The 26461-nt window shown below is 43.5% G+C and overlaps 1 protein-coding gene across 2 annotated transcripts in view; it reads right to left on the bottom strand.

Annotated features, from left to right (window-relative positions):
* The window catches only part of BACH2 (BACH transcriptional regulator 2), a 192776-nt gene that overhangs the window by 44557 nt on the left and 121758 nt on the right, over positions 1 to 26461 (bottom strand). For both annotated transcript variants that reach the window (XM_087777141.1, XM_087777140.1), the window contains one exon: positions 7142 to 7396. In XM_087777141.1, the coding sequence (XP_087633267.1) occupies positions 7142 to 7384 (243 nt within the window). In that variant the 5' untranslated portion in view covers positions 7385 to 7396. The remainder of the gene's footprint in view (positions 1 to 7141; positions 7397 to 26461) is intronic.

Raw genomic sequence — 26461 nt, 5'->3', positions numbered from 1 at the left:
GTGCAGTCATGGCTTAGCCACCTCATTTTCATTCATGCCCACATATATATTTGAATACAGCAAAAAAAAAAATATCCCAAATTAAAACAAAAAACAAAACAAAACAAAACAAAACACACCTCCTGTTACACATGCTTATTGCTTCTGCTCATGCCCTTAGCATAGTCTACCTCTAAGACTTACTCTTCGGGACATCTTTTACATTTTAGATTATGTTTGTCATGTTTGAGCGAGAAAGTTTCCACACTGCAAACTGCCTTTTCAATAGTGAGTGCAATCACAGTCAATCAGCCTGATTTAGCACTAGCAGCACGCAGGAGTCTAACAAAGGCAACGAAATTGAGTCCACTTATCCCAGTGGTGAATTTCATTCTGCGCATTCATCTCCATATTCCCTTCGAAAGTACATTTTTATATGCTTACTCGAATAAAGAAATAAATAGTACAACTACCGCCAAAGGGAGGGTAAAGAAGTTAGCGCAAGATTTTCTCCCCTTACCGTGCACGTATGCACAGCTTTTGTTTCACTTTTTTCAGCCTAGCGCTCCCCACAATACAACAGAGATGTATTTCATTTTTTTCCACTGGAAAAGATCAGAGAAGAATTACCAATAGTGAGACAGCCCTCATCAGAAAATAATGGAAGCTACACCATGTGGAATGAAAAGTATGTGGGTAGTTTCCGCATCATACTTGAGGCATGAAAAATCAGGCAGTGCCGGAAGCTTTTGCAGTGAGACATGGATGGAATTTCATATTGCATCTTGATGGTCTCATTTCTGTTTTATCGCTCACCTGCTAGAAACAAAATACGTCGTTTGTACCTTGTACTGTGCTACATATGCGACACACATAAAACGATGTGCATTTCTGTCTCTGGGTTTCTCCTGAATTAGTATCGTGTCATGTAAGACCTCAAAAAGTATCCAAATGCTCAGTTTTACTCTCACTACGGATCCGCAGCCTCCAGTCATCATTCTGTGCAGTGTCAGCACTGTGAATCAGCATGAAAAAAAACACATTCCCTAGGAGGAATTTCGGAAACCAAAGACCCAACTTTCATCCATACAGACTCACTGAAGTGGCATTGCTGAGGTGAGGCTGAGGTGTAAATGAGTTTGAAGCCTGACTTTATTTGAAGCCTGATGGTTACAACCTCTTGCCACTACAAAAAGCTCTGCAGATGAAGGGGGTGGTGGCTTTCAGGAAGACTTTCAGGTCAGTGCTGCCTCCTGAGCCAAAGCAGAATTAATTGTGGCCAGTGCTGTGAGGAACATCAATGGCTGATAGTCATGTAAAAAGAAAACCACATTAATGCTTCCCATTCTGTAAGAACTAACCTTAGCTACTCCTAATACATCTCTGGGGTGCCAAAGAAAAAGGGTCTTTTGCTGTTCCCTACTGTGTAATAACATCCTTCCAGCTGGGAAACAAACTTCCAAGCAGACATTTTCTTCTTGCCCTCTTGCTCCTCTTCCCCACATTTATCTCCTCTTCCACTCCACGCTCCTGTGCAGAGCACTCCCAGCTCAGTCCCTGCATTCCTTAAAGATATTATATTCATAGATATACACAGTACACAGAAAGGAAAGAGACAAAGTAAGAGAATATCGTTTATTTCTAGAGAGATAGAAAGGAATAGTAATTGCCTTTAGCCAGCAGGGTATGTAATAGTTGACCTCCTGCATCCTGCCTTTGATTTTCTCCTCAGTGCAATCATCTTTTGTTGGCTAATTCCCAGCATTTTTCCCTCAGGCTGGCGGGTTGGCATGGATGGTTAGCAGCTGCCAGTATTTCTCCTCCCTGTCAGCTACGAGCCATAGTAATGTTAGATGCCTGGCTCAGTCCCACCCAGGGTGCCGCATGCCTTCGCTTTCCAACATACTCAGCTTTTGCCAGCCTTGAATCCGAATCGAGATCCCGTCCTGCCTTTCTCCTTGCAAAGAGTAACCGGGTGAGGGAGTTAACCCACGTCAACCGAAGAAGCAGATGACAGATTTCACAGGGCTAGACCTCGTGGGGAAATGGCAGGTTTCGCAGCAGCTGTCAGGGAGTGGTAAAGCAGTAAGAACGCAGAGAAATTCAGCCCATGGTGTGCGCTAACATCTACTTTGAACATCATTCTCTTAATAGCAAAGAAAAGAGCTGTGCGGATAAACAAACAGAAAAGCTCCCCAAGCACATCCCACCCCCTCTTCCTAAAAGAGACGCTGCTTCCCTTTGCCCCTTCGAAGATTTGTAAGCCACAGACAACTCCATTTTCAACCCTTTTGGAAGGCAACATTTCCAGCAGATATAGTTCATTGCACTAAAAAAAGTTACCAGTAACCACTCTTTGAAACAGATTCAAGAAATTTGAGGGTTATAGGTAAAACTGACCAACCCACTTGAGAAGCAAGATGGTTTTATAACAGAAAGGATAGTATCAGACCAGTGCTAGAGAAAGCTTGGTCTACTACTTCAGAAGACCTGTGTTTAACTTCACCAGAGAGGAAGGCATTTGGTGCTCCCATTGCTGGAATGACCAGGTGAAGGCTTTTTCAAATGTACACTCCAAAGTAAAAAAAAAACCGCAAGCAAGGCCAGGAATCTCATTTCTAAGCTGTAGGAATCTAATGCAACTGAGCGGTTTTATTTGTTGTTGCTGTTTCTGCCTTTTCACCATTTAACCGCAACTTCAGCTTTCAGAAAACCAAGTGAATAAGGTGTTTGCACCGACGATGCTCCTCTGTCCAGCGCCCAGCTTCCAGCTTGCCCATACAGACTTGCTGTGCACTTCTGTTAGCAAAGCCAGGCAGGTAATAATAGCGAATAAAAAGCCTATTCGATGAAGCACTGGCTCCTTCTCAAGTAACGTAGAGTACCACTACAGCATGAATGACTCAATCATCTACTCGAGAGCTATTACTTGCAGCGATGAAGCAATGTTAATTGGATAATGGCCTGCTGCCAGCTAATATTGGCATGACCTACAATACCCCTGGCTGACAGCCGTGTCTCTCTCTCTATCACACCTTTTTTTGTAATCTGGATGGGAAGTGGAAACCATTAAAAAAGCCTCATAAGTGCCATTTAACTTTTTATCATGAATTAAAAGCTTAATTAAGTGCCTTGTTAAAGGAAGGAAGACCAGTTTTCATGATTAAATAAAACAAAACAACAGTTAGGGGTATGGAGTAAATGAGTAACTTTACAGCTCAAAACTCAGCTCTTGGAAAATATTAATTTTGGGTTGCATTTAACAGCAGCTGCTAGAGGAAAACTGTACAATTGCTGAAAAATACCCTGGGTGAAAAGCGGGCGAGGTTCTTGTTGTTTACCAAAAACTGCAAATGAAGAGAAAAGCATAGAAGTTAAGAGCTAATGGGGTCCTTTTTTATTAGCTGTAGGCAGCTGACACACTCCATTCCTCTAACTCTGCTCTGAGGGCTGATACTTCACACACCATGGCCACATGGGAGCCCTTGTTATTATGGGGCTGTTTTTCCACGCGCTTATCTACACACTAAAATGCTTTAACAAAAGGTGTAGTACAAAATCAAATTACCGAGGCTAGTACAAAACGGTTTATGGAAACTCCTCAATCAGTGCAGAATTAGCTCTGTACTGACTTAGTTTAAGTTGATTAGGAAAAGGCTTGAACTGAGGCACATTAAGTCACGCTTGAACTGGCCCGAAATGTCTATACACAAGGTTTTGCAGTGGTTTAAAACCCTACAAGTTCAACTAGTCTCAATTCTGTGTGTGCACAATGTCTCCCTACTGAAATGACTGGCATATCATAAAGACTGCTCTCACTTGTAATTGGATATAAACAAGAAATAATGTAAAAAACATCTGTTCACTATTTAGCTAGACAACAGTTAACAATGTCTGGATGCCAGATTAACAAACAGACCCCAACATGCTATGCAGGAAAAAAAAAAAAGTCTGCAATTCAGACTTCAGAGGCAGATTTACTGCTTTGAATAATCAAAAATAAGTTATTTTGTTTTGATGTTAAGCTCCCTCACACTAACATTACATGAGTGTAAGAGCTTTATATGTAAAGCTTTATCCAGCTCCAACATCAAACTTTTGAGAAATAATAATAATAATGCCCCTTCTCCACAATTGCATAATTTAGCAGTTTTCAAACCACGCCAGAACTTAAAATGCAATGCTCGCATGGTTGACTTAAAAATATCTTTGTTAATTTAGGAGTGATCGTCACCTTCAGAAAAGTTTTGAACTGTGAAGACTATATTTAAAAATGATTTTCGATCTCTGTTTTTCTGTAACAACTATATGCCAACATAAATTGTCTCTAAGCCTGAAAAAAGTATTGGCTCAGGACGTTAACTTTCAACTTTGGTTTGAGTTTTTCCCACTGGAGGAATAACCCCCTCCATGACAGATTAAGTCAGTTTTCACAGATACTGTTAGAAATAACTCATGGGCTGCCAGCGCTCTCCAGACCACCGACTAAAAACAATAGCCTTGGGAAGAGCCATTGGCTTGTGAACTGAAAAAGACCCTGCTAACTTCTTTTAATGCAATATAACCGAGATATTTTTTCCCCTGCTCTAGCAGCTCTTAAAAAACAGGAGTGTTTCAGTTTCTTTCGTGGGAAGCTCCGACACTGTTCTTTGTTGGCGGCACTTCCCGTATCCACAGACGGGCACCTACCAAAGTGCCCAGCACCCTGAAGCAAAGCAATGCCAGAAGCAGAGACGTGCACCTTAACCAAGGAATAACTGAGGCATAACAGAGTTCATCAGGCAGCTCTCTTTACCCCAAGTGACTAGCATTTGTGAGGAAATTATTTAACTGACCATCTCACATATAGCTATTCAAATAAAGTAGCCACCGAGCAAATTAGATGCAATGCAGTTAACAGCAATTAATTTGCATGTGGAAAATACCTGTACAAGTAAGCATTGGTAACTGTAGGTATCTTTTTTAATAGGCTAAGAGAGTTCTTTTCCAGGATGAGAAAATTAAAGCCCTGGCGCTCTACAACTAATAGAAGCATGTGGCAAAATAACAGTGGTGGTCTTAGGTGAAGCATGACAATTTCGGAGTACTGGGAAAAACCTTGAGAACTAGATTCACTGCTTCTGCAAATCCACGGACTTCCCTGGAGCTGTAACAGCAGCCAGTGTAACCCTAAGTCACTAAATCTTTTTCATCTTTCATTGAGATATATTCTAAAATGTAAAACTCCAGTACTTCATTTCTCCAAAGGGGATTCACTTAAATAGAAATCATTTATGGTTGGACTGGAGGAAGTTTTTTTACATAGTATCTCATATAAAACACACAGAAAGACAAACTTTTGTGTTTTAAATCTTTAGTGTCATATGAACAAAGGACTGGGTCACCAAGTACAGACACGTCATGATCCCTCCACCACCCTGCTCCTCCCACTGGCCTGCGGCTCAGCACCTCACCAGCGCTGTGATTAGAAATCTGCTCATTTACAATCTACTTTTACTAAAAGCCAGTTGAAACCAATCAATGCTTGCGTCAACACTGTCTTTTAGTATTAAAGAGAAACTCCTCCTCTCAGCCATTTCATCTCCTCTGCCTACACAGAGCTGTAGCATGTCGCAGTTGTCACACCAGCAGTATGAACCTGCCGCGGTCTTGTCTTCTCCTCCTTTAAGCCAGGCTCCTTCTTCTGAGCATCTCAGTCACTCTTGTATATGCTTATATGAATTTCAATTATTTTTCTGCACCGATACTCTCCTGCCTCTTTGTACCTGTGCACCCCTGGGCACGTTTTGTCACCTCTCTGCTCCTGCCCTTGCTTTGCAGTGCGAAAGCTATGTGACACTGACTGAGACTCGATTCTTCCACTGGAAATTATTAGTGGACATGGCAGAATCATAGTGCACATCCTAGTGCGTCCTCTGTGTTATCTCTAACTCCTATGCAAAAATGTCTGGGTTGAAACTTCTTCATGAGTAATATTCAGCGTCAAGACTCATGAAGTCACACCCGGTGACCTACTTCTTCTGATGCTCTCCAACTTGTGCCGTGACAACATCACGACGACGCTGAAGTCTCTGGAGAGCTAAACCAGAGAGGGGGAAAAACAATGTGTGACACTTTGGGACCTGTCATCAGTTAAAAACACATGGTGCTTCTTCATGGGCGTTAAGCAAATGATGGTGAAAAACCCTTTGTATGCCAGGGTACCTTCCCACAGAGTGACTGCCATCCCATGCCCTGGATATATCACCACCCTTCTCATGCCACCCATCCCAGCCGGAGATGCCGGGCAGGCACTGCCAAGGCAGTGGGGGATGGCAGCCCTGGCCAGCAGGCACACTTCTCCCCTCTGTGGGCAGCAAAGCCACCAGCGTGCCCTACGGTAGCTGTGCTGTCACGGCCGTATGGCTGTGAGGAAATTACAGTGGGGGTGGAAGCCAGCCAGTGAGATTTTGTGGTAAAATAAAGTAAACTTTCCAGTGAGGTATGTATTTTCTACGTCCCTTGGCTTCCTGCTGTGGAAGCCATGCCGCATGAGAAAAACCCTGCTTTTTGGCAGACCGTGTTCATGGTTTCTCAGTGGAAAACACGTGGCCCAAAGCAGTTAAATCCCAAACTCGTTGTGAGGGGAGGCGAGAGGAAGCAAGGCTGAATGAGGTGCAGGAGAGGGGAAAGAGGAGGACAAGGATATGAGCTGCTGGAGAGGGGTGGACAGCAATGAGACTCCCAACAACGTGACAGCTCAAATGATTTTTCACCAATAACCTGCCGTCTAGCAGCCAAATTACCCCTTTCAGATTTCCTGTCTGGAAGAGCAGAAGAATATCAAGGTCCTGATAATGCCCTGAACGAGGCTACAGTAACTAAGCGTTTGGGTATGACTCCCTCGGTGGTGGCAAGAAAGGCGAGCTGAAGCATCTTAAAGCCTTGCTGCCACAACCATTAGGAGTTACCGCTGGTGAGGAAGGGTGGCGTGAACATGTCCATCCTTCAGTGATTGGCAACCCACCCAAACACAAAAACCACATCCAGAGCCGTGCCGGGGTAGGCACCAAAACCTGTGCCGCGCTCCCCTTGGCCACCTTAGCGGACCACGGTGGTCTTCCTCACCGCGCGGGATGGAGGGGGCTCGTGTGTACGGTGGGGGCACGGCGACATACTGTACCTCTTCCGGCAGGCTGACCACCAGGTCATTTTCCGTCTGCCCTACCAAGGCCTGCAAGAAGTACTCGCTGCAGGCAGCCAGCACAGCCCGGTGGGCGCGGAACTCCTTCCCTTCCACGATCAGCGTCACGTCACAGAGAATGTCCTGCTTCCGCTGGTCATTTAAGCAGAGGAGAATATTGGTACAGTGCACCGTTGACTCATACACATACATGGGGGAGTCAGTCTTCTCATCCACAGACATGCCGTTCACACCCTGCAGGGGAGAAGGGAGGAAGAAAACACAAACAAGGGGGTGAGGAGCAATGCAGCCACTGGGTGAATGCAGCGTGGCGGGATGCTGCCTGTTTTCTGGGTACCCCGGGACTGTGGCCAAGCAGCCCATTAATTCTTAAATCTGAGCAAGTTGCTCGGGAAAGGTGTGGGGAAGGGTGTTTGTTGCCACTGGCTTTCACTCCGCCGTGCTTCAATTACCTAACCCCTCCTTGACTTCCCCCCTCAAAACCAAAGTATGGTTTAGATGGACTGCACAGTGCTTTCCTTCAACCACCTACTATGCATCTACGATTTTCGATTTAGTAGAAGCAATAACATGGGGACATGGGAAATTTTAAAAGATTTTAGCAAAAAAAGCAAGAGTGACTGTCAGGTCTTCTAATAGTGAAAAAAGGGCTTTGTGCTTGCTTCTGTTATTTTCAGATTAAGGGAAAAAACCCTCAAAACCCCAGCCTATTCTCCAGCGGACAGGCAGCGCTGCGTGTTTATGCTGATGACCTCCACTCAAGTGAAAGGCAAGGTGGAACTGTACCCGACGAAGACAAGCCACTAACTACAGTGACCTCATCTCTCAATCAGAATTAGAGCTATTTTAAGCCTTAAGGGGGAGAGAGAGATGTTCAGTGGCTTAGAAGAAATTCATTTCCAGGTATGGCTAAAGCAACACACCTTCACCAGCAGTTTAATGTCATTTACAGAAAAGAGCAGTTTCTGAATTCCAGACCCAAGAAAATCCCCCAACCCGTGTGAAGGTCCAGCCCTGGGTGGCGGGGCAGCACGTGGGTGCTGGGGCCACTCCTGCCTGCAGATAAGTCTCCCCCTCTTGACAGCAGAGCAGAGGTTGGAAGGATGTAAGACACCTGTTACAACTCTCTGAGCTAGGAAGTTCCCTGCCTGCTGTTCTGCAGTTTCTGCAACCAGCATCGCCTTTGAACACGGGAATGGGACTTGTGGTGGTGGTGGTGGGCCAGCTTCCCCCAACACCCAACACTGCATGACCCCCTTTTGCTCTTGGACACACTGAAGTAATTCTTCTCTTACCCAACACTTTCTGCCCAGCACCAGACTGAATCCTCTTTGCATGATCTTCCCATTTCAGTTTCCCTGAGTAGGAAACTGTAAAAGCCTGTGCTGTGTCTGAACACGCTATGTACGCCAAAACAAACCGAACACACTTGTTTCAAGGCTTACATGGGGAAAAGGGATTATTTGTATGTATTCTATCTGCTGCCGAAAGGAAAGTCGTGCAAACACACAAAGTTCAAGTATTTTAAGGAATTATTTTTCCGAACAACAACTGCCTTCTGAGGGATAAGATTCAGAGGCATACAGGGCTAAGGGTAACAGACAGGCGTATTTTGGTATTATACTGCTGCACTGCAAATATCTGACCACTGCAGAAAGTGGAAGCAAAATTCCTCCTCTGCTACTTTTTAATGTGGTTCTTTGCAGCATTTTCCTTTGCTAGTACAATATACAGGTACACATGTAGACACAACATGACTTCAAACTATTTCTCGTCATGCGTTCAAGACAGTGTACCAGTTTCCTACAGTGTCATTTGAAAGATACTAATAATCTAGACAAAAATGGACCTGCTTGTTACTTGTACAAGTAAGTACTTGTAAGTATTTACTAGACTTCTCAAAAATAACTCCATCTTCTCACCGTTATAGGAGTATTTTTAAGCTAGTGGCTATGATGACTCTTTCTACAAAACAGGTGTTTTTGCCAATGTTACAAAACTATAATATTACTGGAATTCTTCACGGGATGCTTACAGCTTCTCTTTTACCTGTATTTTCAGTATTTACTGCTGACTCATGCTACACTTCTGAGTACCCAGCTGAAATGCCTACATAAACAGAAAAAAAACAACCAACCAACGAACCCAGTATCCATTAGCCCTTCACCAACTTCATATCTAGACAGAAGATACAAACCTGCTTATCGATCTGCCCACAGGTAAGGGAGGGAGAAACTGTGGGAAATTTTATGCTACCAGTTGGATTTCTTAATCAGAAGACATTTCTTTTTTTTTTTTTTTTCCCCTCCCAAATAGAGACTAACGAGAAGAATTGACAGCAATCATTTTATTAGCACTACAGTAAGGTAAAAGAGAAAATGATACTTAGCTCATCCCACTCATAGCTTTCTGTGTAACTGAACTCTGATGCTAATGATAGTGTTATAATGATGTTCTAAGTGGTCACTCTTGCGTGCTATGAAAGGCAAGAGTTTACAAGAACAACCTAGTGGGAAAACCTGAGAGTTGCAAATGACAATGCAAAGAGGAAAGCATTCATTTTTTTTTCTTTTTTTCCAGGCATGTCATGCCTGTAATGTCTCAGATGATGAAAAAATGTACAAGAAACCTGAAACCTGGCAGGTAATGAACAGAATATCAATTATATTTTCAGTGCCTTTTTAAAAAAACAAAAACCACTGTTTGCCTGAAATTGCAATCCTTTTTTACAGTAATAGTGCAATTTATGTGAATCAAACCCTGAATTACTTCGTTACTAATTAGTAATTTCCCACTTTTTAACTACAGCTCTCATCAAGTGTATTTTTCTAAAAAAATTCATTGCATGCCCTGTGAAGTGCTGAAAATACCACGGTGTATTTCCCCGCTGGCAAGCAAGCCTGCCTTCTATGCTAGGAAACCTGACCGATGTGGTACTGAGATGCTGGGGCTGTAAATCGCATCATTCACTCCAGCAGATCCCTAGCTACGCTCCTGGGAAGGACCTCCACCCAGCTGCTTATATCGCCACGCTTTCCCAAGGCTCCTGCAGTCTTTGGCTACCGTTGTGACTCCAGGGGCTTCCCAAAAGCAGATCCATGCCGTGCCCCTTCCCGCAGCCGCTGACAGCCCACGTGGATGCCATGGCTGGCGGCTGCAATCTCAGCCTGACGCAGACTTCCCCTAGCCGTGCCCCTGGCCGCTCCAGGAAGCACCCCGAGCCCTGCATTGCGCACAGGGAAGCCAGGGCTGGGCTATGGCTCAGGACCACCTATTTATCAGCTTTTAATGTTTCAACACAAGTGATTTACGGTCTTCCCTTTTCCACGATCTGCCATGGACTGAATGACCTCCAGGCATGAGGTGTTTCCTCTCTGAGAGGGCTTTATCCTGCAGGACAGGAGCAAGATGGTGAAACCCTGCACTGGGAAGCGTATTGTTCATTTTCACAGGGAAAGGGTTTAGAGTGCAAAGAGAAAAGGTCACCGTAGGGCTTTGGCATGTAGTAGCAAGAAAATTAGCAGAATTCAACATTTTTTTTTTTCCCTCTCCTCGGAAGAGAAAAGCAAGGATCGGGTATTAACTCTGAACTCTGAGGCAACTCGGGCTGGAAGTCTTTTATACAGTGTTAATTCAAACCGCATAATTTTTTGCTGAATTCAGTATTATGCTGAATTTGCAGAACCTTCTTCATGGAAATCATTGTTACACACTTGGTATTTCTTCAAATCGAAGAGAGAATGTCTTAGCAAGCCTTTCTCCGGCTCAAAAGAACATGCTGTGCATTTGTTTGCATATAGGTCACTGTACTGCCAGAAAAAGCCTCTTTGAAACAAAAGTTTCCAGAAACTGGCACAAACTATTGTGGGCAAGGAAAGCACCATTGAAACCTTGCCAAAAAAAGTTGCTGGTAAAGGCCAGCAACTGCAGTGAAGCCAACTGGAACGTTGCTTACATGGTCCTTCCACAGCGACGGGTGGGAGATCCCACCGAGCCCTTCTGCATGGGCAGCATGGAGGAGGCACGCGAAACGAAACCTCAGGAGACCAAAAAAATTGCTCATGGAACATCTAAATCACCTCGGTTTGCAGCACACTGTCTCTGCTGGCTGGCACTCGCCCAAAACTCTCCAGGAACTCATAAACACACTGCCTGAGCTGCTACCAAAAATACATTACCTATCATGAAAAACCAGCTCCTTCCTCACAAGACTAGAGGGCAGGCAATGTGGTGTCTGTTTTTAAAGGGAAACATAAGGGAGAGAAAATCTTATCAAGACAGACCAGAAAGTCCTGCATCAGAACTGAGTTAATTACGTGAAAAGGTAAAATCTCAATTGTGGCAGAGCTACAGAGCACTTAACCAGGCAAATTATCATCGTGACAAAGCAGCATGGCTTCTGCAAGGGGAAGTCATGTCTCTGATGGGCTCTATTAGAATTCCTGAAGTGTGTCAAATTAGCAGTGAGGAACACTGGTACGTGTAATTAGTGTTGACTTTCAGAAATCCTTTGACAAAACCTTTACAAAAGGCTGCCAGAGAAGCTCAGTTTTTGTAAGGTGAGAAGTTGCATCAGACTGGAAATCACTTAGGCTAAACTGTATTCAACAGAGAAGGGATGCAGGGGCAATTTTCAGCAGGTTAACAGGGAAATTCCTCCAGACGTGAAACGGCAGCCGTCCCAATGGCCCACATCTGCCTATGGCCATGCCATGCAACACACCTGAGCTTGGCTGATCTCTGAAGCTGAAGTAGGGTTGGGTACAGTTAGTACTTGGATGGGAGACTGCCTGGGTGTACCAGGGCCCTAATAGCAGCCTGCCACTACCTGCAATGAGGTCATCGAGAAGATGGAGCCAGACAATGGGAGTAATTTGAAACAACAGAGGTTTAGACTGGACAAAAGAAAAAACTGAGGAACAGGTTGCCTGGAGAGGCTGTGTCATCTCCATCCTTCGAGGTTTTCAAGACTAGACTGGATATAGTACTGAGCAAGCTGCTCTGATTTCGACCTGACCTGCTTTGCATGGGAGGTTGTGCTAGGAACCTCCTGAGGTCCTTTCCAACATGAATTGTCTGATGATCCTATATTGATTAGTGACCACAGACCATGACAGGGAGACTGAAACTGATAAAATAAGTTCAAATGTCAAAGGTAATGGGGATTGTTGGAAATTTCAAAAAGACTTAATATAAAAAAGAATTAGACACTAACAAGGTGACACACTAAATTCAGGGCATTCTATTATACACAAGTGGCAATTAGCAGGGGAAAAAAAAACAGAACGGTTGAGGTTGGAGAGGAACTCTAGATATTGTCTAGTCCAGCCTCCCTGCCCAAAGCAGGATGACCTAGGGCAGGCTGCTCAGGACCATGTAGGTTGGGTTTTGAATCTCTTCAAAGATGGAGACGCCACACCATCCCTGGACAAACTGTTGCAGTGTTTGACCACCGTCACAGTAAAACAGGAACTCATTGATCTGGAATCTCAGTTCCAATTTGGAGTCTCTCATGAAAAAGACAGACTGGAGACAAGACTGTCATCACTTAGACAAAGATTTTAGAGAGAGAGAAATATTTTAATATGGAGATATATTTTCTAGTTACTTCTGTTGTAGTACACTGTTGTGCAGTGTCTGCATCTGATTACTGATGTTGAAACAGAGAGAAAAGAAATCCTCAGGAGAACGACGAAAAAGATCATTGGCAAGGAAAGAGAAAAAACCCTCCTCAACACGTATGTTCAATTTGATAAACGCTATACAAATAATACAAAATCAAAAGGTCAAAGCAGCACTGCTATTTGTTGTTTCTAATGTTGCAAATAGGAGAGGACACCCAGATAAAAGAAGCGAGAAAAAAGCAGAACTTGTAAAAAGAAGAGCTGTGATTCCTGACCATAGAAACAAACTGAAATTGCACCCTGTACTCATAGGAAGATGCTTGTTTTGTTTTTCCTGAGAGATTTCACAGTCACTGCAATAAACCACTGCTGCATGTTACTGGGCAAAGAACTCGCTGGATTTGTAAAAGGATTAGTCACTCCTAATAAAAACAGCTAGGGCCACATTATTCAGGGTACAAGTTTACATGGGATGAATATTCACATGCTCCAGCGCACTGGCTAACAACAAACTGCCTGGGCAGAGGAACGCGCATGTGTTATCCGTCTTTCCTGACCTACTAACCACTGTCTCAGAAACAAACTATTTGATGGATGTCACCACAGATGAAACCCCAAATCTATCACTTCGAGAAAGCAATGGGCACGCTGCCCTGCGTCCCCCTCTCTCAAACGGGCACTGAAGTTACATTGGACCAAGCTGGTGAGGGCCAGCAGTACAAAACATCTGTCCAAGGACTACATGTGGTGGGTGTCCCTGACACCAGGGGCTCCCGCTCCCACTGGCTCCAGCGGAGTGGTGGGTTTAGGACATGAGAAGCCATCAGATGTCAAGCTCAAGAGATAAAAGGTGAACAGACTGCAGTGGAAGCGTCTTTGTAGCCTCTCCACGGCAAAACACCATCGAGGAAGAGGATGGGGGAAAAAAGGGGCCTAAGGCATTGTCTCATCCCATGAAACAAAAGCTCTCTTGTATCCCAGGAGGTGTAAGCAGGACACCAGATCTACAACAGTGCACAGAGGACTCCCAACAACTTCACGGTAAAGGGCTGAACAGGTTTACCAGTATCTCCTCATTATGCCTGTAACACTACATTTTAGCATGGAAGGAAACAGATAACACTGTGTGATTTATCATTTAGGAATCGCAGTACCTGACCCAGTGTAAAATGAACCACAGGTTTTGCTTGGAAGCGTAAGCTGGAGCTCGCATCATATCCCGCTATACAAGGTGACTCCCGGCTTTCTCCTGATTGTGTTAAGAGAGGATCAATACTGAACTGGGGTTATTTTTAGTTCCAGTTCACATTCTTCCAAACAGTTCCACTAACAGTTAAAAAAAGACACATAGGAACACCTTGAAGTGGTCAGCTTGAATGCATCTAAGGCTCTTTGGTCAGAGGTAGCTGAAGAGTCTGCACTGCAGATTTGCCTGTAAACGTCTGACTACTTCTGTTTAATAGGATGCAGAGAGTGTGAAAAAATACTCTTTTGTTCTGAAGTTTTCTATTAATTCTTTTTCCCCCTAACAATTTAGTAAAAGGTACTAGGAAAAAAATGGGGAGAATGATGATAAAATAATGAAAAAGTTGAGAGGAACTCATACTTTTGACAAATGGCAGCAAAAGCACATCAGACTTGACAGTTTTTAGGGATAAACATGCACTGTTTTTAAGTGGCAAGTGGGAGGAAAATAATTTTCAAGGCTTCCTTCCCCATCTCCTAATATTTTTTCTATGAAAAGACTTGTTCTGTGTAATCAACACTTTGGTTTTAAAGAAATTTATCAATAACTGACACTTCAGAGCTCCTAAAATGACCATCCTTATAATTGGTTATTACGATCTCTCAATTATAGCTATAACAACAAAGGATATGATTATATTGTCACTGCTTTCCTTTAAAAAGAAACTATTGAAAGGCCTAATGATTAATTCACCATTTTTGAGAGCTCACTGTAATGACAGAAGACTATATACAAAGGTCTCTTCAGTGAGCCCATTATTCAATTAATAAATGCTGAATACCAAGCAGTCACAGTCATATGAAACTCCCAAGAATTGTGTGAATTTTTAACCAATTAATTATCAATTACAACATCATAAAACACCAGCACAAAAATAGAAATAATGAAATTTAATTATACATTATTCTTCTTAGTTGCTGCAAATACTATACAAGACTGATTTTGATTAATAATTCATACAGCAATAAAGTATCAGGAAAGATAATTATACTGTGCCACAATTCTCACACTGATTTCTGTAATTACAGATTACAACAGTGTTAGCAATTTAAAAAGGTTAGAGAGCAGTAGTAATTTGCTATGTCATCCTCAGCAATATTAATGTCTTCTTCTCTGAGCACCCTGGATAATTGAAAATAGACTAGCAGGCCGCCAGGCTACACGGGCTTGCCTCCTGCCAAACATACGGTGGGTGCCAGGGCCACTAGCAAGAACATCTTCCGAAATAAGCTTTTCACATTGTTCAAGTAACCTCAGCTGTAAAGCACACGATACATGGCCAAGCGGAAAAGACGCTGTTGAGCATTCTTGGCTGGCAGCTGTAGACATGCGTTGCTGCTGACAGAGATGGCTGGTGCTTCTGACCCTACCGCCTCAAAGCAAAACCTTCACTTGACCGTGAGTGGGAAGGGGGATTGCTAAGAGAAACTCAAGAGAGGATTTAACCACGGGCCCTTCACAGAGGGAGGTCTGGCTGGGCACACAGCAGGGCCCTACAGACATTTGGTAACTCTCCTAAAGGCAAGAATTTACATTGCTGAGGAGGCTGCATGGCTTCAACACATCAAGCGTTCACAGCCCAGGGAGCACCCACTGAATTGCTAAACAGCCGCGCGCAGTTCAAGGGCCACAAACTGGTCCCTGATGGGCTACACTGTGGGCAGTGAGCAGAAGCATCAGTAGCTGGGCCATGAGCCCTTTTTCTGTATGACAAGCTTCACGTGCTTTTGAAGCAGAGACGAGAATACTGGAAATTCATTCCTTAGCTTAAGCCGATAGGAACAGGGATGCGTCCTCCAGACCGTGGAACGACTGCTGTTGCACAGCCTATACGTCGTCACAGCACAGAGGCTTTGATGTAGGAAGTAAGTCCCATTGCAAAAGTCATTTACTGGCTTTGTTATACTGAACCTAGACCCGTCTGCACAACTGGACAGACTAGGGAAAAAAAAAAAAAGAGGGACTCTCATCCTGCAGACCTTTACACTGAACTGCTGAATACAACTTTTGTCTGTAGCATTTTTGTTACTTACAATGATTTCACTATTAGCAGATTGCACACACAAACAGAAATGGACTACAGCTTCATTTCTGCAATGGATCTCGGTTTTTGTTTGTTGGTTTTTTTGTTTGTTTGTTTGTTTTTTTAAATTAGTGTCAGGATGCCCATTGTCTCCATGACGAATGCTTATTTAAACCCCAGGTGTCTACTCTAAAGAAATTGTGCTTCAGGTTGTTCAGAGATTGGTACCATAAGGAGGCAGGGATTCCCAGTGGAGGCTGCTTTGAAGAGTCCAAATAGATTTATGTTCCACATACAGATAAAACCTATTTCTTGACTTCAGAGGGTTATGTTGTTATTGTTTTTTGAGAGAGTAACCCAGCTGAACGAGGTCATGATAGCTTGCAGTCTTTAGGGACTTTAGTTAACATGCAAATAATGTTTACACACAGTACATGCACTGACATATACATTCTATACAGGATTACTAGGCAAAGTGTACACATGCATCTTTTCATGACTCGGGAAAAATTATATAATTATACTACTAATTGTTCTGCACTCAATAAGGCAGGCTTAGTTTAACATGCATTTTCTTTAAATACGAATGGTAATGCTTTCGGGAGAGACGCATAGTAGATGGGGTAGGGGAAGACATGGTGTGGGTAGGAAAACAGAAGGAACAACAGAAGAACTGTCCTCTACCCTTATTTTTCAGAAGCCACTCAACTGACATATATGTACATGGAAAGTGAGAAACACAGGAGAACTCTTCCCCGATAAAGTCTCTTCTCATAGCTTTCACATTGCTCTTTACAGTAGCTGGCTACAGCGGAGGGGACTGGAACCAAGTCTGCTACTCAAAATAGCTTACTGAAAGCAGAATGGGGAATGCCCAAGACTGAAACAGTGCCAGGAAACCACCAAGCAAAACAAACAACATATTCTGGTTTTTTGAAGTGGTCAAAGGCTTCAGGACCCTGGGGAAAAGACACAATCTTTTGGGTTACTCTTGGGTAAGCTGGATTGCTAGATTCCAGAATCAGAGAAGGAAAAATGAACTAGTGATCTGTTTTTATCTTGCTGTCCAGCTTGGTGAGCTCTGTGAAAAGGTTTAAGGTCTCCATATAAATGGAGGCTGGAGATTCTGGCAAGGACCCACCAGATTTAGGTCCTGCCTTCCTTGCTTTAAATTAGTATCTTGGGGTTTTTATTGAGGAGTGATATAGTGATATGATTTTCCTCCTTTTCCTAAACTTTTAAATAATCTATGTGTACCTCTATGGGTGTATGTGCACATGTATGCATATATAATTTGCACTATGATGCTGTCTGAGATGATGAAATTGTTGAACCATAAATGGTTGGTCAAGTATCCAAGTATCCAGGCCACTTGCCTGTACAACAATATTTTGGGATAGTAAAAAATATGTTTCTGTATTTGAAATCTCTTTTGCTAATATGACTAGGAGAACAAAGGCCAGGCTGATATTAAGCCAATATCACCAGTGTTTGGAAGCTACAAATTATGAACAACGGTGCTGTTCTGCTCCTTTTAGCAGCCTTTTCATGTGAAAGATTATGCCAACAAATTATCTAAGTAAAAGCTATTAATTTCCCTTATGCTTTATTCTCAAGGAAGCCCATCCTTTAAAAACCCCTGTAGAGTTCAATGCTGAAGCTTTGTACCTGAATTTGTTGGTTGCTATCAAATGACCATTTTTTGTGATTTTTTTTTCCAGAGCAGAACAGAAAACTTCTCTCTCAGAATTACTGGTTAATTTTCTCCTCACTTCTCAAGCTGTACTAAGTACTGCTTTTCCAGCCTATCTGCAGAACTGGTGGAAGAAGTTTGGTCTGCATGGGAGGGGTATGGCCAAAACACCTGCTAACGTCTTTGACTACTCAAATTGTAGAGGTTGCAAAAATGACAAAAGCCCATTTTCTCCTGTCATACTACATAGTTGTTATGCGAAAACTCTGCTCTCCTTCCCCCCCCCCCCCCCCCCCAATGCAAGCTCTTCATCTTTGCTGCAAGTTAGCAGGTGTTTAGAATATCCTTCATGTTTCCTTGGGACGCAAACTAGGATGTCCTTTGGAACATGTCTGTTGTGATTAATGTGTGAAGAGCAGGAACGCATGCAGCAGGTCACTGGGTAAATTTGGGACAGAATTTCATAGGGTGTAACTTCGCACCTTCTGCTCTTGGGAAAGAATACAGGTGTCGCCTTCTTCTTGGAGACTGGGCCACTATCTGCTTGTGCAGTGTTTTCCACAACCAAATGGATACCAACAATAATGTTCTCCTTTGACAACTTATGTGCTGAAGGAAAAATGTTTCCTTATGGTTAAATCATAGATTTTTACTAATCTAAAAATAAATGAATAAATAAATGAATTGTAGTGACTACTGCATTAGGATCCACAGGTTTACAGGTCTGAACCTTGGAAGGCCTATCAACACATGCAAAAACCAATTTTCACCTGTTTTTCTAACCATGAAATGATCAGAAGGTCACCAAAATGACTATTTAGAAATTCTCAGAGCAAGTGCCAAGGGGATACCTGGATTACGCCAAGGGATTCTGACAGTGTTTTCGACCCTGCAAGGATCTGAGAATTGCCATTTCTTTATTGGAAGGTTTAAGCAAGAGTCACAAGTCTTCCCACCGTCCTCAGAGTCTGGCACATGCCTAGATTTCTATTTAAAGATCCCTTTATCCATGGACCGGCCCTTATTCTGGAACTAAACTGCCTTTCCTGTTGCAGACAATAAATCATCCCTCAGCGAAAGGTGCACGGAAAGCAATCACTTCTGCTGCCAACACCTACCAGGCTACAGCCAGGGCAAGCGGAGAGGATGTGAGACAGAAATGGGCATTTTGACTAAGTGTGACTGCAGCCTAAAGGAGCCCCGACAGAAAAGATTTGATGCGTTTGGGTCCTGGTTCTAAGGGGTAAGTACAGCCAATGTAGCATCTGCACCTATAGTTTCTTAGAGGACGGCAAAGAGCAGAAAGCAAAGACAAGCTTTCCTTCTCCTGTGAGATCCAGAGGAGCTTATGAAAGCTTCTTTGCCATGCTAAAGAACGAGGGATTAAAGCTGCAAAGGCTGCTATAAGAAGAACTTGGATTTTTATCTTTGTTTGAGGATACTTATATTATTTGTTGAGCTTTTCATGCAGCTTTTTGAAGTTTGTTTGATTTCTTTGCCCCCACAGAACTACATGCATTCAACACACTCAAAGCTGCAAAAGCCATCAAATAAAATCAAATAGGAGATTAACACGCAAAACCCAAAACTAAGCCACACTTTATCCCAGGGAAACAGAGTGGCTTGATTATTTCTCTTTGAATTAGCGCACTCTGTCATGGGAGTTTTAATCTCAGGGCATTCCTTCTACGGTTCACAAACCCAAAAGGCAGAAGGGACCACCTAATCTGGCCTCTTAAAGGCAATATCAACAGCTGCATTTATCACACAGACTTGCAATCCTGAGAGAGCAAAAAAACCCAGCGGTTTGTTTGACAGGCTCTCTTTTCAACTGTTACTGGAATTATCTATACCTTTAGCCTCCAAGTTCTCTCTCGACAGATCCTGAAATAGCTGTTCCGCTATTTTACCCTGGACTGACGTCAAGCTAAACCAGGCTTCAGTTCCCCGGGACATCCCTTTTATGTTTTTGAAATATCAGAAATACAGTTGGCAGTCCTCCAATTTTTTTGAATTTCCCATTTCCCAAGATTTATTATAAATTAACAGCCAGTTAACAGAGCTTTTCAGCTACCTCCTTTAAGATTCCTGGATGTAAAACTTACTAGGATGTGAAAATGTTTAATTTCAACCACTCCTGCCTGTCTCAGATCCTCTTTTGCTGTAAGAAGCAAACTTTCTCTTCTTTCCACATCACCACAGAGGCTGAACACATCCTCTTCCACCGTTTCAAATACAAAAACCACCTAGGGAACATTTCTGCCTTCTCTATTTTCCCTTTTTTTGATATGCGATTAATTAATGTTTTATCATGACTTCTATTTCTTCATTTAACCAGAATGGCTTCTCATTAGAGTAACGTTTTTTGTTATTGATGGCAGTGTAAAATCATAATTTTGAGCAGCTGGCAGAGTATTCTTCAACAATTCCCAGTGCTTTCAACGCTTTTTACTTTAAATGTAATGTTATGCCAACACAACAGGTTCTAACTTTGGAAAACATCTTTTTCAGTTCTGAGTACAGTGCATGCATAAATTTATAATCTCCTAGTAGGTGGTGTACTCTGATTGCACAAGGCCACTGTATGGGATTTGAGGCCCCGTGATTCACATTATTTAAGACTGTCCACAAATAACAGTGTTTGACAAACTGCTTCCTTTCTTGCTTCATTTTCTCATGCAACAAGTTGTAAACCTTTATTTTCCAGTCCGTTTTTAAGAGAACCACTCCCATTGAAACCGTTTTGGATTCCTGCTCATGTGCCACTCTCTCCAATGCCTCTTCTGTAATGCTAAGAACTAAAAAGTCAAACAATGTGGTTCTTGTACAACCCTAATGGTTTAGACTCACATATACTGAAAGCACCATAAGGCTGGTTTATGCGGTTGGGTATTCACTGATGTCACTCTCGCCCTCTATGGTTAGTTTACAGCCCCCATTTGCTCATTTGTCTTCAAGGGGAATGTGCTATTGGTGGAGAAAGAGAGGCCACCAAAACCAGACCTTCCCCACAGTCTCTGCAGACCATAGCTTGGAGAGCTGCAAAATCCCAAGCTGTTCTCTACCCTCAGCAGCATGGTGACTGCAACCTGCTGCTACCTTCTGCCTTCCCTCTCCTTTCACAAGGGGGCAGATGCCCCAGGACACCTGACTGTACCATATCTGAGGGCAACGCAAAACAAATCAGTGAGGACCTTGTCCCCATGGTGGCAATCACCATTGCCACACTACCTTCAGGACCATGGGAGGTTTGCTCAGGGCTGTGTTTCAGGCAGTCGTGACCTATGAAATCTTTGCCTGGCTGATGAAATGTACTCCATACCTACAGTCTGGACAGTCTTTAAGAGATACTTGATGTACAAGCAAATGCTTCTTCTCTGAGAAGAACAAAGTCCACGTGCTTTTTCTGATGTGAATTGAGAAGCTATATTCTCCATAGATCTTGGAGACATGCAATTAAAGACTGTCAAATTTGCATGCACACAGGATCCAACTGAAGGCTGAGCAGGCGATGTTACAACATTTCTCGCTTGACTTGACAACCTTATATTCTTTTAACAGCTTCTGTGCAGAATTCCCTTACCTTAAACTAAAGGTGCCATTGTGTAACCTGACCCTCGAGCCCACGCAGGTCAGGAGCAGGGTGGGAACCATGAGATTTCTGCTTCCCAAGTGGAGCTGGCTGACCATCACTGGTCTGCAAAATCACAACTGAGAAGTCCACAATGCTGCACCAAATACGGACGGAGCGAGCAGAGCACAGCTCTGCAGGTCCCCCTGGTTTGTCAGAAACCAGATTTCTGAGGCAGCATTAAGCAGAAGCCATCAGCTGCCCTGTGCTTTCTTTTCCAAAGTTTCTGGCTGGTCAGATGGATTTCCGTGGGAATAGCAACAGCAATGACTGCACCTGTGGCCCCGAACCCACCTTACAGCTGAGATCTCATGTCTTTGCTCCACAGCATGGGGGCACCAGAGCTTTAGAAGAGCTCAAAAAGATGTTGAACATCAGAGAATCAACATGTAATTTCAGGCTTTATTTTCCTATTTACTTCCCCCTCAGCTGAAACACTTTGGTGGTCATTTTCCAACTACAGGCTGAGAGAGCATCACAGCAAGAAAACTGTGACCCTGTGCACCTGAAGTCTGGCAAACGTGCTGTGGTTCAAAATAAGGCTTTGTAGAGGGAAATGACAAGATACGAGGCAGGCAGTCCTATTTCTGGTGCACATGTAGAGTGAGAAGCATTGGGAGGTCTACATGCAACAGGACTTAGCTGGCACATTCCAGCACTTATTTGGCAAGGTGCTAAGTGCCATTTACGCCCTTTAATGAGATTTGAGATCCCCTGCAACAAGTGGGATCAAGCCATAAAAGCATGAAGACAAAGAGATTAAACTGCAGATTAATAATTATACAGTATAAACAAGCTGGGATAAAATAAAACTCTTTTGCTCCACTGGAGACTGACATGTTTATGTATAAAGTGGGGAATCTATAAAGTTCATTGATTAGTATTTCAAATGAAACTAATCTAAAAGCATTACTAATTATTAACTAAAATATGTAATACAAATAGCATGCTAGGAAACAATCAATACTTCCCAGTGCTTGCAACCCCCTACAGCAATTTTTGTGCTAAAAAGGGGACCAGCCTAGATAGCAAGCTCTAGTGCTTGCCAGGGAGTTTGGCTCTCCGTATACATGTAAAAGAGAACAGTCCGCATTGTAAAGATAAATATACTTTTTTTTTACTTCTTCCCCCTCAACTTCTGCCTACTCCTACTGTACCTAACCTATATTGCAGGTTGCAATAAAAAAATAAATAATAATTTAAAAAAATCACTCCACAAATCTAACTAAATCAATGTACTGTGTTTCTTGGACTGTCAGAAGAATGCAAATATTGTTATGCAGCACCAAATCCAGTCTTTTTAGACAAACTTGGCCACATAGTGACATAGCTTAATGGAAGGAAGAGACAATTTTCCACAATCAGACTAAATGAAGACTTTGCCATTAGCACAAATCAAGTCTTGTAGAAATAGGCTCAGTTAATTTATATCTATCGGAAGTCAAGATCAGGTAAGTATATCTACAGATTCATGCCACTACTTCAAGAATTTAAGTCCTAGCAAAACACAATTTTGTTATGTATGCCCAAAGGAATGTTAAAATGCTTTAAAAAATACTTGTTGCTTGATGAAATACAGGACAGTCACTACTTCATTATGAATGACATGATGCTTTTTCATCACAACATACTATGCTCCAATACAGTGTCTTAAAAACAGACATGTATGTGCATGTGCATATAGTTATATGTGTGTATACATGTACATGTGTATATATATGTGCACACATATGCACAATGTTTAATTAATCTCTTAGAAAATATGTATTACTGTCACTGCATGTTTCTGGAATAGCCCATGTTGCCTGGCATGAGCTTTCCAAACATTAAAAAATGACATGACCTCTATTAAAAGGGTCCTTGGGCCAGTCCTATCAATAGAGCTACCCAGACTTATATCAAGGATGAACCACTCCCCTTTAACTCTGTACAAATCAAGTGGCTCAGTATTATTTGTAGCTATTATTCCATGCATTTCTCACCTGAAGTACCTATGTACAGATGTATTCTTCTCCACTTCATGTGGCAAGAATTTTTCCAAAAGGAGGAGCAAGAGGAGAAAATAAAATCCTGAAAAGGATGTTTGTGCAAATGTTTTTAGTAATAATAAAGGAAGAAAGAGATGTGTGAAAAAAGCTCTGAAATGGGACTACTCCGGAGGCAATGATGAAAAGTGGAAGGGATGGGGAAGAGCCAGGAGCAACATCCACAAGGATGCTAAAAATCACGTTACTATGGATGAGCGGAAGGGTCCAAGACAAAAGAAGGGAAAGGACCACGCTTACCTCGGAGAGAGAGGAGGCTGAAGAGGCTGGGGGCTTACGGATCAAGAGTAACACAGAAGGAAAGGCAGAGGAGGGATGGCTGGAGAAGTTTCAAGGGAGAAGGGTCTGTAGTAACTGGGCAGGAGCCCAGTCCTGCCTCCACTGCCTCCAGGGGGGGGGAGGGGCAGAGGTGAAAACAGGGGAACGAATCGTGGGAAAGAGCGGCTATTTTCCAGTGTTTTCAGTGAGCAAAAAGAAACTGAAGAAGCCGGAGATAAAGGCATTGCATATGACAGCGAGTATGTAAGGATGCTGGGAGGGAGCAGAAAAGAGTGGGCAGGCAGTAGAGAAAGGTTGCACTGCCCAGAACAGAGAGGAGAACAACTGCCAAGGAGCTTGAAAGAGCAGTGGGAATGGAGGCGACACTGAAAAAAACTGTTGCTGGACATTGTCCTTTCCCCCACTGAGAGGTGGGATGATGCTTTTTCAATGGGAGGCGAGGGGAGGGAAAGTAGCAGGCACTCAGAGAAGCGAACAGGGAGAAGTGTCAGAGCAGCGAAGAGATGAGAGGGGAGAGGTAATCGCTGGTGAGAGGCTGGAGAGTGGGTGAGGACACAGTGCCAAGAGACGATAATCCAGCTGATTAGAGAATTAGGCACAAGAGATGTTAAGCGAAAGGCAGAGAGCAGAAGAGGCTACGGAGGTGGCAAGAAGAGCCTGAGCTTAAAATAAAACTGTCAAGCAGTCCGAATGCACGAGTCGTACGCTTCCCCTCTGCCTGCCCCCTCTCTCCATCGCATCGGCAGAGACTGACTGCCTTACAGCAGGGAGCAAACAAAAATCCAGCCACCCTCAGGCTGATCCTGGAGGAGCAACAGAATAGGAAAGAGGGGAAATAAAAAGCTGGCTGACAATAGCTGCCCCTGGATAAAAAGGAGGCTTTTAGCACAGCTGTGCGGCTATATTTGATTTACGTGGGCTTCTTCATGCAAAACAGAAGCACAGCAGTGCAAATAGCTTTCTAAAGAAAGCACCGTGGACAGAAACTCCTGCGCATTAGAAAGAGAGAGAAAGGAAACGCTGATGTCCTGGGCTATGCCAGGATGCATACCGAGCTGGGGATCCTGGCTCAGGCAGCCAGCACAAACGCGCTTGCATCGCGCCATCCCCACGCAAGGCAGTGCCATGCCCAGCGGCGTGAGGACTGATGCACACAAAGCCCTAAGCGCTTTCTTAGGTGGCTTACTGTTTTGAGTTTGAGCTTGACATCCCCTTGTAACGAAAAGGCTCGCCTCCTGAGGAAAATGACTACCAAATACTGTAAAAATCCTGTTCTTTGTGACAAAGAAGTCCACTTTCAAATTAAGGAACAAAACACAGTAGCCCTGATTGCACACTACACGTTTTTGTAAATGTTCTTTTCTAGTAGCAAGTAATTAATCTTGTGTTAGAGCCTGAACAGTCCCTACTAGTTTTTGAACTTGCAGACAGCTGGAAAATGCTTACTTAGGCTTGTGTGCACATCTTTGAGTAATTCCTACTTGCTAATTACTCTTCCAGAAGCTGCCAACAGCTATTCTAACATTTTGCTAACTTGGAAGGGATATCACATCGCATTATCATATATCATGTGAATTAACAACAGGATGCTGGTGAAGCAATGGGATAAAAATCAGGTAGTTAAGAAAGAAATTAAAGCTAATCGATTTGCACAAAGAATTTTGTGGTATGTAAACAGCGTTTCAGAAACAAAGGACACGGCTGGGGAACAAAAACCAAAAGTGAAAACAGCATTTGTAGAAGTTGTCAGAGTAGATTCCTTCTCTTGGTGACAGATGAGATGAGACTGAAGCCCGGGACCCGGTGCAAATGAGACTTGCTAGTACTCCACTAACCCACTGCAACCAGAGCAATATTCCCCTCCACAACACAACAGACGTGATTCAAACTGGCAAGCCCTTGCACGTAAAAGCACGACGCTTTCCCCTGCTCGGCGAGGTTTCTGCAATATTCATCACAGCAGCCCAGAGGGAATTCCAGCTTGTGGTGTGCAGAAAGCTCGCCGGTGCTCCTGCACGGCAGAGCAGACCTCCCCTCATGGCTGAAGGGGCACCGAAGGGCACCAAGTGGGTGCTGTTGGAGGAACCCCCTTGAGATGGAGCTGCCAGCAATGTGGGCGTCCCGTGCAGCCCTTGGGCCTGTGTGGGAGGTGGAAGGAGGCAGCCTGGAGGGAAATCAAAGAGGTACCTTTATGTAGGTGCGTGCAGATTAACTGCAGCGAGCTAACGCAGGATTTGCAATAGGAACATCTGCTCTGAAAATGGCAAAGGCAAGTTATTATCAGGATGAATGTCCTTATGCAGCATCTCAGGGGAGGCTCTGGCCGCCTTTGATCAAATGTCTTTTCCTTGGAATGCTGTTAAGCTGTAGTCATCAATCCTATTTAAGGGAAGGGAAAAAAGGCTTCGTATCACCGCTTTCCCTCCTCACTCGATGCGACATAAAATACTGGCACATTAGGACAGGCGAAAGAAACGGAGCCTGGCTGATAACGGCCGCGCTCACGTATTTATTAAGCAGCCCGGGGAAGGAGGCACCAAGTGCAGAAGACGACTACGCAGCTTGTTCATCGAATGCCTGCAGCAGCCGTTTCCTGCTACTGAGAGGCTTCTTTGAAATCCCTCCACAAACGCTCTGCAACCAAAGTGTAAAAGCAACCACTTGCCTTGCTCTGACTGCCCACTTGAACTTTTCGAGAAGGTTGCATATATTTACCATTGATCTACAGTACTGTGTTGCCAACTGACTTGCGGCGGAA

Source organism: Nipponia nippon, unplaced genomic scaffold, assembly GCF_047370975.1.
Source record: "Nipponia nippon isolate SJK-2023a ecotype South Korea unplaced genomic scaffold, ASM4737097v1 scaffold_4, whole genome shotgun sequence".
Lineage (NCBI taxonomy): Eukaryota > Metazoa > Chordata > Aves > Pelecaniformes > Threskiornithidae > Nipponia > Nipponia nippon.
The sequence above is the reverse complement of the archived record's forward strand: the minus strand, read 5'-3'. Positions and strand labels throughout refer to the sequence as shown.